At 47.9% G+C, this 13,386-nt stretch overlaps 2 protein-coding genes across 6 annotated transcripts in view; both read right to left on the minus strand.

Annotated features, from left to right (window-relative positions):
* pik3c2b (phosphatidylinositol-4-phosphate 3-kinase, catalytic subunit type 2 beta) overlaps window positions 1–5,911 on the minus strand; it is a 44,188-nt gene extending 38,277 nt beyond the window's left edge. For 4 of the 5 annotated variants that reach the window (XR_013972740.1, XM_080891121.1, XM_080891122.1 and 1 more), the window contains exons 1-2: window positions 5,418–5,911; window positions 1,228–2,121 (exon numbers count right to left, since the gene is read on the minus strand). Coding sequence is in view for 4 of the 5 variants with exons in the window: in XM_080891121.1 (XP_080747247.1) it covers window positions 1,228–2,037 (810 nt within the window). In the remaining variant the exon portion in view is untranslated. The remainder of the gene's footprint in view (window positions 1–1,227; window positions 2,122–5,417) is intronic. The other variant, XM_080891120.1, reaches the window with a different exon arrangement.
* A 4,892-nt stretch (window positions 5,912–10,803) lies between these two features.
* Window positions 10,804–13,386, minus strand: part of LOC308402321 (actin-associated protein FAM107A-like) — a 26,651-nt gene continuing 24,068 nt past the window's right edge. The window contains exon 5 of the mRNA XM_080891066.1: window positions 10,804–13,386. This exon is cut by the window's right edge and continues 451 nt beyond it. The gene's annotated coding sequence lies outside the window, so the exon portion shown is untranslated.

Raw genomic sequence — 13,386 nt, forward strand, 5'->3', positions numbered from 1 at the left:
AAACCATCTGAAAACCTGGACTTCCTGTCAGGACTTCTGACAGGAAGTGACACAACTCTGAGCGCGGGGGTGTTTTTTCTAAATGAAGCCGCTGCACAGCTGCAGCGTGTCTGAACACAAACACATCGACAATGATGTAAATTCAGCTTCCTGCTCTCAGAAACACGAAGGAGGCGATTAACGCCTCTCAAAGACGAACACTTCCTGTTTTCTGCTGTCGCACTCAGATTCATGTTGGCTACCGTCAGCGCCAACATTTTAGCCGCCGTCTGTCTGCAGCTCTAACCTAACAGAGCTCAGAGCAGCAGCTGGGTGCCGACAATCACGTATATTGATCTACTGATCAGCAGTGCAAGCAGCTCTACGAGGTTTTGCAGATCAGGTGTGTCTGCACGGCGCCACGTCTTCCTGAGTGCGAACCAATCAAACTCACCCCAAACTGCCCACAAAGCACCAGAACAAACAGCAGAGAGAAGGAAGACCCGAGTGCACCGGTGACTCCTCTGTATTCAAATCTGAGGTCATCACAGCTGAAGCTTGGACCAAACCGGGCCGTCGACAGGTCGGCGAGCACGGCAGCAAATCTCCAACAGAACGAGCTGCTGCAGAGCTCAGAGAGCTGCGCATAAATAATGATGTCCTGTTTCTCACATCATCTCAGGTTGTATCTGAATAACTCTACGATCTGCTGAGGACCAGATCATCTTCAAAACCAGATCAACAACAAAAGCAGAACAATTTAAGGACCCCACCTGGACCAAACATGATCCAGGTGGGGTCTGCTGACATCAGGAGAGACACACTCAGCCACAATCTAACCTGGCCTTCAGAGAGTGTTAAGAACCAAGTGACAAAGGTCCAGGTGAAGCCCATCAGAATCCACCCCTGACTTATTAGCTGCTGGTGGCTTTGTTGACTTTTCTGCGAGTTAATTAAACTGATCGGTTCTGATGAACTCGAGATACGTATTGGGATTCATCTCAGCTGAACTGGCTGTGTGCTTCAGTTCAGCTCGAGTTTGATTCATGTGGAAACATAGTGACACCAAGGGTGCAGCGGGACCCTCGTTACAGAAGAAGCAGCTCTTCAGAGACAGAGATGCTGCTTATAATCACACACTGCAGTATTCAACAGTGTTAGAAATGCAATCAGAAAGAAATTGTTTAAGTGGCCAATCAGAGTACAGCTCAACACAAACAGCTGACGCACGACCTCAGAGGGGCTTACCGGGTCTGCAGAGACCGGACGCTGGTTCTTGTTGCTCTTGGGAACAGCTACGTACGTCCTGGGAGGCACCTGAGGGGGGAGCGTCTTGCTGCGGGCCACGGGCTTGCCTGATTGGTCGCCGTTGGCCCTCCGACCTTGCCAGCTGTCATTTAGTCGGGACAGCGAGTCGTTGATGGTGTCATAGTTCAGGTCTCCGGAGGTCACTTTGGGCCGATCCACGTTGGGCATGAACAGGTTCACGTCCCGCGGCACGGTGGAGGGTCGGGGGGGCAGGAAGGGGTTCTCGGACACTGCCAGTGGCGGGATGGGGTTTCTTGGTGGGATGGCGGGGGGTGTGTCATCTGGAAGAGCGGGAAAACCCTTTGGCAGAAACCCTGAACTGGATCCGGGAGAGTCCCCAAGGCTGGGCACAGAAGCATCCCTGAACTTGCAGACTTCAGAACTGTCCAGGATGTATGGGGACTCCTTGACGTAGCCGCCCTGAGGGGGGAGGGCCCTGGCTGGGGCGGACTGTGGAGACTGGGACCCTCCCGCTTGGTTCAGGGAGGATTCGGACCCGGAAAGGCCCATCAGCAGGTTTCCTCCCGGCGGGGAAGGTGTGGACTGGTGGCGCTCGATGGAGGGATTGGGGGTCTTGGAGCCGGTCTGGCTGGGTCCCGTTCCGCTCTTGTCCTGTCTGAGTTTGGACAGGGCATCGTACTCCATCTGCAGGGCCTCAGCCAGGACGATCTCCTTCTGACTGAGACCCAGAGCCTCCAGGCAGCCCCAGCCCGCCTCGCTGCTCTCCTTCTGGGTCTGAGCCGCCGACATGCCACCTCGTAGCAGAGGAGGAGGAAGAGCTCGGTTGAAGCGCTGCTGGAAGAAGCAGTGACGTCACATGGAGCTGCTGATCAGCTGAGGATAGAGAGACAAAGAGGTGGTCAGCCAAAGCTACAACGCTTCACCCTGGAGCTTTATTCTGAAGGAATAACAGGAAGTTAAGGTGAAAATATGTCGTCTTTCGCAGCATTAATCTGGTTTACGCTCATAAACATAACAAGAACAGCTGCAGCTACGGAATTCATTTGAAAACCTTACTTCGTGATGACAAAGTCGGGTGTCTGCGCCACCGCCCGCTCGGCGGTGAAAGTCCCCAATCAGCCTTTTGGCTGAGGCCAGATAAATATCGCGCTACAGCAGGAAGTCCCTGCGCATCATCATTTTATCAAACTGACTGAAAGTCAATGATTTAAAAACTGGACCAGCTCCAGCAGAACTGACAGGTAATCAATAATAATCAATATTCATCAGTGAGCTTTTGTGTGTGTGGGGGTCAGCAGGATGATCAATAACTGACATTAATCAGAGAAATGACTGATTAAATTCTCATTTTTGATAATCGATCAATAAGTTAAATATAAATGTATTTTTGATAATTGTTCAGTCTTGATAACGATTAATGAAAGCAGCTTTCATCGCCACCTCAGCCCCGCCCCCTCTGCTAACTGACAATCACTCAGATTTAAAGTGTGTCTGTAGCCACGCGGCTCTGAGGCTGGCTGATGGGAGACGCTCATCATCGCTGACGAGCTGATTGGCTGCACACACCTGAACTCGTCCAGGATGCTCAGTGCGCCTGCTGCTGACTGTTTCTGACTTCCAGGCTCCTCCCCCTGAAATCAACGCACGAGCTGACAAAGAGCCGCAGTGTTTGCGTACCTGGAGCATAATTAAAATGAGAAAAACCAAGACAATTGCACACGGGTGTCTCCGACCCGGCTGCAGAAATCGAGACGTTCAAGACCGGCAGACGCGTCACATGGCGTGCGTCGCTGATGCCGCGTGACATCAGCAACTGAATCAGAGCCTGGCTGCAGATCTGATTCGTTTCGTCTTCTGTGGGACAAAAAACATCCGGGTTATCTGGGATTAAACAATCTGATCTGTGACGTCAGCTCGTCAGTGAGGAGCGGCTGAAATCTGTAGCCTGCGCTATGAGACCGGCTCCAGGTAAAGGTGCGTCTGTGTGCGTGCTCAGGTGGACTTTTGTACCTTCTGTGGGCGCCAGCAGGTGAGATAAAAGCTGCTGATTCGTCACAGGTAATAAAGTTCAGACGTGTGCCGATCAGCTGAAGATGAAACTGAACGCAGTTCCTGTTTTTTCCTTTTTCTCGGTTAGACTAAAAAGAATAAACGAACACAGTCGCTGACATGTTTCACCTGCTCGTTAGTTCAGAGTCAGCGTTATAAACTGACGTCGTCTTCATCTCATCTGTCGTCACAGCTCGTCTTCATCACGGCCTGTGCGAGTGTCGTCAGCACGTTAAATCGTGAACTGTGACTGCAGACGCGTGCGACTCGTCCGGACCACACGCACGCTTTAACCTAAGTGTGCCCTACATGTTATGCAGCCACCTGTCACCAGGCGGAGTCACAGCCCTGACGTTGCTACAGAAATGTGTGATAACACGCGATTAATCTAAGGCTGAATTTATTGCTGGTTACTCTGAAGGTGAAGAAGCGAGATGGTGGATATGACCTTTGCTGAAGGGTGGGTGGGCTCTCCCAGAGATGGGGCAAGGAGGCCGCTGCTCCTCCTCACCAAGGCGGTCACCTCGTCGGCGAGGGGCTCTGAGCGCAGGTTTTCACACTTGTCGCTGACTGAAGAAGTCACCTGATGATGATGAAACGCTTCACTGAAAACGTCCGGATGAACAGAATCAACTTTTTAGGGCTTCCTCACCTGGATGACTGAGCACAGCCTGATACGGTTTGCTCTCCATACATAATCTCCTCATTCTAAAAGCTGTATTAAAGTTTTGTTACAGAATAAAAATAAGATTGTGGGGCGATCGTGGCTCAAGAGTTGGGAGGTCGTCTTGTAATCGGAAGGTTGCCGGTTCGAGCCCCGGCTCTGACAGTCTCGGTCGTTGTGTCCTTGGGCGAGACACTTCACCCGTTGCCTACTGGTGGTGGTCAGAGTCCGGCAGCCTCGCCTCTGTCAGTGCGCCCCAGGGTGGCTGTGGCTACAATGTAGCTGCCATCACCTGTGTGTGGATGGGCGCAGTAAAGCACTTTGGGGTCCTTAGGGACGAGTGAAAGTGCTATACAAATACAGGCCATTTAAGAGGAATTAAAAAAAAAAAAAAAAAAGAGCAGATGACAGTGTTGACCTCACAGGTTCAAGGCTCTAAGCAACAAGTGTGACGAAACCATGAATCATTAATCAATGCTCAATCAGGTGGATCAAGACTACTTATATTTATACGTCTTATCCGGTTTCTTTATCGATGTTTGCTGTAAACAGAACAGGTTTCACCAGTTACAGGCCTGCCCCGGTAATGACGTCATAGCCACATATTTTTGTTTGCAACTGTGAAAGCGTTTGCTGCACAGAAACACGAGCCCATCAACTGTGAAAATACACACTTTAGTTCAAGTTAATCATAACTGTAAGAGAGGTGTGGGTGACGTCATAGCGGACCCTGAACCTGTTAGTTTGCTAGCGGACAAACTGCGCAGACTCAGCGGAAAACAGGTGGCAGGTGTGATGACAGCGGAGCTGAATGTAATGAGTCCAAACATCTGAGCAGCAGATGCACAGTTACAGCGAGTCCTACCAAACTCCATTCAAAATACACGCGTTTTAACATCTTTCCCAGCGAGGGGCTCGGACCCGCGCAGTACTGCGGCGCCGTCAGTAACATCCGGTCACCTGCAGCCTGCGGGCCCCTGTAAACACGCCGGGCCTCTGCTGATCGGTCGTTGCTGTGCTTTTTTTTGGAAGTCGAATTTCCCAGAGGAACCCACCCGAGGGATTAATAAAGTTCTATCTTATCTGATGGGGGCTTTGGGGGGGGGGGGGGTCCACCCACATCGCGCCGCGGAGGGCGGTGGCGAGCACCCGCTCTGATTCTTAGTGGTAAACACCAACCTCCGACTACAGCGACCACCCACGCGGACCAAACACAGGCCGAATGACCCAAACCCGAACACAGATCCCGGGTCAGGGCCCAAAAGCAGCCCAGGTCCACAAGGACGAGAATCGGCTTATTTATGGAGGTTTTCCAACAGAGTTTGGTTGAAGCTCCTCTCCGAAGAAAGACGTCCGGTGAAGCAAAGGGACCGGCCGCGGCCACAGCTACCCCCCGCCCTCCGGACACAAGTGCGTCAGAGCCGTTAGCAGTGCGGCGGCAGGTGCGGACTCTTACCTGAGTCGGTGCTCGCGGTGCCCGGGAGCCATTTTACACCGTGTACCGTCCCACAAATCACACCGGTCCCTCCGCCGGGTCTCCCGGCAGATTAACGCTCTGCGCTCGCAACTACGGAGGTTTCCTCTAAGCACTGGAAGCACCAGCTCCGCGCGCTCAGCCTGTGGCGAACAAAGCAGGCGGCTCCGGCGGTGCTCCAGCCGGGAACGACGAACTCTGCGTCTGTCTCTGCCGCCAGCTGCGGACCTGCGCAGTCAAGCCACAGAGAGCACCACTCTTTCCAAACCTTTCCAAAATAAAGCGGAGATGACGTCACATCATTCAATGACTGCAGCGGACGACTCCCGGGGGTCCAGGCCCCTCAGCCTGAGTTCAGTATGTAGCCCACTGAGCTATGACACGTAATATTTTAATGAACAAAAATCCCTTGTTCACATGCTGTGAAAAATGTCTGAACATTTTATTTACTGCCACATTTAAACTACAGAAGATGAGCCGAGTGCATTCAGCTTTCCAAAAACCTTCAAAATAAAAGCTGTGTAAGACTTTAAACCCCCAACATTTTTTTTGTTGGCTTTTTCTGATTTTTCAAGACTTGAATAAACAGATCTGACCAATCATAGCACTGCGTTTGGTAACAAGCATCATCGTAGCATCAGTAATAAATACACAGTGATGTGAAAAAGTAAAATAATCCTGTTTTCCCTCAGACTCAAAGCTAGGTGCCTCCCAGGGTCAGTCGGCTCTGTGAAATGATTTCTTTGACATCCGGAAGTACGTCTGAAAGCTTCGACTCCGGGATCAAACCAGGAAATTCTCCTCCTGCTGCCTTTTCCTGAGAATCCAGTCTTCACCTAGAAACATCAGAACCAGCTCAATGCCACTTTCTGTCCACTCCATTTTTTTCACAGCATGATTTTTCAGGAATCATTTTTCGGTATTTTCAAGTGAGTTAATACCCTACACGACGTGTGCGGAACCAAAAACATCTGAATTTCAAGTCGTTTATTCGTTACATACTGAGTGTATAAAGGCCTAGGGTGGGTGTTTAGTCTGTTTAAACCCAACTCTGGTTGGTTTTCTTTTCGGTGTGGTTCGTTGGTGCAGGTGTGAATACAGTAAGCATACTTGGACCAAAACAACAGAGACCCTTTTGGAGAAGGTGTTCTCGATATGGTTCCAAACCAACTCCAGAGAGGTTTGTTAATGGTGTGAACAGGATCAGACCTCGATCTGAACCAACAGCCCAGCTACTGTAGCCATGTCTGCATTGTATTCTCAATGTGGGAAGCTACTATGAATGTGCACAGGTCTGTACGGGCTGGCAGCTAGCTGGTTAACTTAAATTTTCAGTTTTCTCACACACCACATTCCTCCTGTGTTTAGTTTTACTGCTCCTGTCCCAGACACATGTGACCAGTGGGCAGACTGAACATTCTCACGTTGTTTGTGGTGATGCATTTTGGTTCGCTTGGAGTTCACTTCAATGTTTCTCTGTGTGAAAACTAACCAAACCACTGGGAAAAACTAACCAACATGGTAAGTGTCCTTACCATGTTGGTTTTGGGGGAGTACAGATTTCAAACATGCCTTATTAAAGTCCCCAGCAACAACATGAACGCCCTCTGGATGTAAACAATGATAACTATGGCTACTGTTAGCTCGCAGGTAGATAAAAGGGCCCGCACTGAATGGACATGGCCTCCAAGTCTGGTGAGCAGTGACTTTTTATAATTCTGTATGCATTATGGCCCCCCTCCCTTACCAGAGTTTTGTTGCGGTCCTGGCTCAGGTGCAGGGAGAGGAGTGCCGTCTGTGTTGCTTGCTGTTCCAGACAATAGCCCATGGAGCACCTGCTGGTCTCACAATCTCTGAATACTGTGTGTCTAATCTAAAGTAAAGTCCAGGTTCAGGCTATGGATGATATCTATCGATTCCTGACGAGTGAAAGTGATCAGTGATTGCAGCAAGTCACAATAAAAAGCATAAAAAACACAAAAACGTGCACAGTAGTCGGGAGCGCTGTGACACCGCGTACACGTCTGTACGCACCACCAGCTTGGCGACTCGTGAGTTTACTACCTCATTAACTGATCTGGACCAGAATAAACAACTATATGTGTGAAAACACCCTCAGACTCCGACATCCACCAAAAATGAAACATCATTTAGAATTTAGACCTTTTTATAAAGAACAGGTCGGCTGAGTCTGTGCAGAGCATGATTTGTGGACGGGTCAACAGTTGTTCTCACTGTTTTGTGGGCTGTAGATTAAGGCTGGACTCAAAAGCAGACTCAAATGAGGCGCTGTGACTGAGTCAGAAACCGCAAACAGTCATTGAGAAACCCGTAGCAGTCAATGAGTGTGACAAGACAGGAGAGGCCGACAGTCCTGATCCTCAAGGATCGCCAGAAGGAACCGGCCCTATCCAATTACTGGCCAATAACCTGCATCACTACCACATGGAAGCTCCAGTCAAGCATCATAGTGACTAGGATGAACAGGGATATTGCCTACATGAGTGGGACACAGAAAGGAATCAACAGGAGCACCCGAGAGGCAAAACACCAGCTACTGGAAGAAAGAGCAGTTCCCCAAGACTGCAAGACTGTGCACTGCTTGGATTGATTACAAGAAGGCCTACGACTCAGTGCCCCACACCTGGATCCTGGAATGCCTAGAACTATACAAGATCATCAGGACCCTAAGAGCCTTCATCAGGAACCCAGTGGGGATGTGGCGTACAATACTGGATACTTCAAACACACAGCAAAAGTCATCATCAAGTGTGGGCCCTACCAAGGAGATGCTCTGTTCCCACTGCTGTTCCAGGTTGAACCCCCTCAGTGAGATCATCGACACAACTGGCCATGAATCCGACTACGGAACGAAGCAATCGTCAGTCGCCACCTCTACATGGATGACATCAACTTGTATGCCAAGAGTGAACGAGACATCAATTCGCTGATCCACACCACTAGAATCTACAGCAAGGACACTTTAGAATGTCTTTCGGACTGGAGAAGTGCAGTCAAACAAAGAAAGCCCCAACAATCATATGACCCCTTTTGAGCAAGCACTTTGGCAACAGTGAGAAGGAAGATAAGTAGTGGCTTGATGAGCCAGGCTGGTTAAAGCAGAAACAGGGAGAGAACAGAGTTGGTGCAGAGAAGTCGAGGAAACGATAAAGAAGCCGACTGACCCTAACCCCTAACCCTAACCCTGAAATCTGGCAAGGATTGGATGCTTGAGCTGGTCCTTAAATGTCAGAGGTGACTCCAGCTGAGGCCTGACTGCAGAGAGAGAACCCACCCACGCCCGGAGCGAGGAGAAACCACACCTGGCCTGGACTCAAAGGTGGGGAAAAAAGAGACTCCAAGGGTGTGTTCCAAAAGTCCCTCCTATCTCCTACTTCTAACCTCTGTTCCTTGACCTCAGTCACATTTCCAGTATTGGAAACGTGGGTAGGAGAATCGCTAAAAACTTAAGAAAAGAGAAGAACTGCGTGCTGAGAACTGGAACAGCCTCATACTTGTCTCACCGCTGTGAGAGACGAGTATATGTCCACCAGATGTCCACAATATTGAACCTACAATTTATAGATGATGGACTACAAAATGTGCACTTTACTTTGCCACTATATTTTCTAAACCCGGTGTTAGAAGTGACTTCTCTCTGCTGAATCTGTGACAAATAAAAGTGTTAGTGTGTCAGATTAATGGGGCCTTAACCCTCACCCTCAATGTTGCCATTAAACTAGAAAGCCAAGCACGCATACATGCATGTGTCACAGTAACGTGGGACGGCTCGTGATCAGACGGTAAATGGCATTCCTGTACTTCTGCACATCGTCCAGGTCACCTGTTCACACAGACTTCAGTTTGTAATGATGCAGCTCTCCTGTAGATGAATCCCGAGCTCCACCTGAGTCCTAATCCTCAGACCCTCAGACCTTTGCACAGTGCTCACTGGTTTCTGTCACAAGAGTTATTTGTTAAATCCAAAGCAGACTGATTCTCCTTCAGCCTCCTCTCATGTATCTGCCTCGCTGTTTTCAGAGACAAACACTTGAACCTGAGCTCACACTGGATTATTTTGGTTAGCGGACCTGCAGCGCCCTCCCTCCTCAGGATTGTTGAGCCACTAATTAACATTCTCTCAGCTGATTGTTGGTTTTTACTGTGAACTGCTAATTGTTAGATCACCCTGTGATGTCACAATAATTTACCTCATTGAATAAATCTGTCCAATATAAGATAAAAAAATCAAATCTCAGTTTGTTATGTTTTCCTGCTGTGATCCAGTGGAGCATCTTTCCTGTTTAGGAATTCTGTGAGTGCAGTAAAATTCCTCCATCATCACTGATCCCAGTTGACCTGAACATGAATCCTAAATCCTGTAACACAACAAAGGACATTATACTCAAACACACTTTGATCAGTTACTATAGATCATAATGATGAGCTCATACAGGAACAACTCCACAGGAAGTCGTTTTTATTACAGCAGGGTGGCGTTCAGAGTTCAGCTGTGAGTTTGCCCTTTGACCCGGGGGATGGTGTCAGGGTTTCAGCCTCGTTTGCAGGGAACCAGAGCTGCATGGAACATAGTTGCAGTGACTGCTGAGGCCGTTATGACGTGCTTATTTAAAATGAAATAAGGAAGGAAGCTGTGCAGGTGCACAAACAAGCGAAGAGGTGAATTTGATGATTTGACAACTGAAATGGATGCGATTGGTTCGTTGCCTCTGTCAGCTTCATGCAGATATGCTCTTTTTTCCCCACAGAGAGATGATTATGGGTAATTTTTTCTTTTATGGTTAAAATGTTATTTGTGAAGAAGTTCATGAAGTCATTACTAGTTAACGTTAAAGGGATGGTTGGCTCAACAGAGCTCTGACTGTTTGTCAGCCTGGCTACAGAGCTGAAGAGAAACCTGGGGTTGTTCTTATTTTCTTCAATCAGTGATGAATAGTAAGATGTTCTGGCTTTGCGGAGGGCTTTCTTATAAAGCAGCAAACTATTTCTCCAGGCTAAATGATGATCCTCTAAATTTGTGACACGCCATTTCCTCTCCAGATTACGAGTCATCTGCTTTAGGCTATGTGTTTGAGAATTATACCACGGAGTCAGGTACTTCTGATTAGAGACCTTAGTTTTCACTGGAGCTACAGTATCCAGAGTCGTACGTAGTGAGGAGGTAAAATTATTAACAAGATATTCGACCTCTGTTGGGGTAGCGTTCAATGGAGTAATCTCCAAATATGAGACGGTATTTTCAACCTGTGTGAAGTACACAAAGCAAAAAACAGCCTTTCAGTGTGAAAAGGACACGCTTTACACTACAGAGAAAGGTTCACTGCTTCGGGGTTTTCATCTTTCTCCTTTAAAAATAAGCAGGAATCATCTGCCAGCTCGTAAAATCTGAATTCAGTAATGCTTGAAAAGAAGTTTTGCATCCAGCAACCAGCAGGAACAGAAATATGGAGACTGCACAGCCTTGTTTTAAACTTAGCGAGTTGGAATCAGAGTGTAGTCATCCTCACAGGACTTCCTGATTAAATACATCCGTTAAAAAAAAAAGGTTTTTAACAGTTAGCTCCATCCCTCGCTTTTCCAAGATGGAGATAATGGAAAACATCTGGATGTGATCTTTCAGAAACCAGCAGGTGAAGTCACAGTAGCTCTGTCATCTTTAAAGCGTGTGGTTCTGTGAGAGCAGCATTCGTAACAGGCGCGAAGCTTTCTCACGCTCTCTGCACGTCTGTCTGGCGAGAACCAGCTTCTTCTGAAAGGTGAGCATGGGAATCTTCGCCATCATTACCTGCACTCACACATGCAACCAGGTGCTTTGTGAAACTGTTAGCTCCAGGAGTGAAAACACTTCCAAACAGTCCAGATGTGTCTGCGCTGGAGTTAAGAATAGGTGAGGAAATGGAAATAAAGCAGATGTTGTTTATCAGATCAGACTGGTGACCCCTGCAGAGTGAGGCGTGAACCATGGCCAGACCGCCGACTTACAGACTCCTGGGCTCAGGTGTTTGGTGGCCCCTCATTAACCTTTTCTGATGATCACAACTTTTCCTTTCTCCAGTAATTAGCCTCAGCCTAAAGTAAGATTTACACACCTGTACAAAGAACAGTTCTAACTGGAGAACACTGCACCTTACTTCCTGTTTAAAATGCTTCAGAATAAGTGCTCACAAAGGTGCCCGGAGGGGTGTCAGGCCTCCAAACTGACAAATAAAATACAATTCAACTGAAAGCTTCACATGATTCTTTGTTTTAAACATAAAAAACAAACGATCATTCGAGTTAGTCGAACTCAAACTTCTTCCACTCACAGGCTGAGCAGGAGCACAGCGCCACCTGCTGGATAAACAGAACTCAGCTCCACCCAAATGGCACATCATCAGGAATGTGAGGAAAAACGTTTCCTCGGCTCCTCCTCTGTGGTTTCAGCTTTATATTCACCATCACTAACATGTAAATGATTGATTCTTTCTTTACTGGTGGTTTTTGTCTCTCATATAAGTCATTTTTAGACACTTTGTTTTCTCCGTTTCTTTCACTTGAAGCTAAGAATTACATTTCATCCATATAAATCTGTTCTTATTGATAAAAAGACACTAAATTCCTGCGCTGAGGTAGCCAGCGCAGGACAATGAAGACGTGCAGGAGACCAGCACTGCAGGCAAACATGACCTCCATTGTCTGCTCTCCATTAATGAAGCAGGTAACAAAACAAGCACTGAAGCTCAGAGAAGCTCTGACGGCAAAGTGACTGAGAAATAAAGGACTGCAGACCCTATTCTTAATGTGATCCAGATGTGTAAGGTCAGGTTTCCTCTAGCAGCTGTGGATCATCCAGCAGGGGGTGACAGGTGATGCTCATGTTTGCAGACGATGCTGTACATGACATAGGGAACGTAGAGCAGAGCAGCATGAGAGGAGGTGGTGTCAGCAGCACAGTTTCACACTTTAAATGAAATCTGCAGGAGAAACCAGACAGCAGGGTTAGTTCTTTATTGATCAACAGACACGTGAGAGGCGTCAAGCTGAACACGATAAAAGACACAAATACAAACAGTACAATTTGAATCCCCGTCTCCACAGTAAAAGTCTAAATTGCACAAAAATTATCCCGTCAGAGTCCCGTGAGCACAGGAAGTAAGGCTTCCCCGAGAGGAGCTCGCAGGCTCGAATCACATGAGTCTGAGTTAGAGCTTAAAATCTCTAAAAAATCTCTAATGAAACTGTAAAATGTGCCACAGATAAAGGGAGCTCACTGAGGTTTGTAGTCATTTCAGTGTTTCATCAATCTATGTGATTAGCATGGTGAAGATGAGAGAGGAAGGACAAAGTGATCCCAGTATCTGATCTGTGAGAGTCTCACAGGTGAGCTTAGGCACAAGTTCAGTGCAGGAGAGCAAACAACACACTCAGGCAACGTCCACACTGGCCCGGATAGAAACGGCGTTTTCGTCTGAAGACGCTCCGCGTCCACACAAGCGTTTTCAGTCATTTTCACAGAGTTGTGCGTCCACACTGAAACAGCTGCAAACGCTGACGTTCCAGTGCTGCGCATGCGCCTGCCTCATTTCTGTCTGCCGCTTATTTACTTTCCTGCTCTTTGAAACGTCGCAGGAAAAGCAGCGAGTTTTTCAAATGGACTAACAATGAAGTGGAGTCGTTGCTGCGAGTAACACAAAAGTACAAAGTTGCAAAAGCGAGTGAGAATTAAAGAATGTGAAGAAAAGCTCTCTGGAGCGCGTGCAGACTGATGTTCATCTTTAAATAGGGCTGTCAAACGAAACAGCTGCTGTGTAACGCCCTCCGCTATCTTAGTTTAACTGGTCACATGACTGCATCACGTGACTAACATGTGTCATCGTTTTCAAAAGTCTCCCTTCTCGCTGTCCACACTGGGACGGGAAAGCACCGTCTTCAAATGTGTGCGTTTTCGAGA

This window comes from Rhamphochromis sp. 'chilingali' (assembly GCF_963969265.1).
Source record: "Rhamphochromis sp. 'chilingali' genome assembly, chromosome: 9".
Classification (NCBI taxonomy): domain Eukaryota; kingdom Metazoa; phylum Chordata; class Actinopteri; order Cichliformes; family Cichlidae; genus Rhamphochromis; species Rhamphochromis sp. 'chilingali'.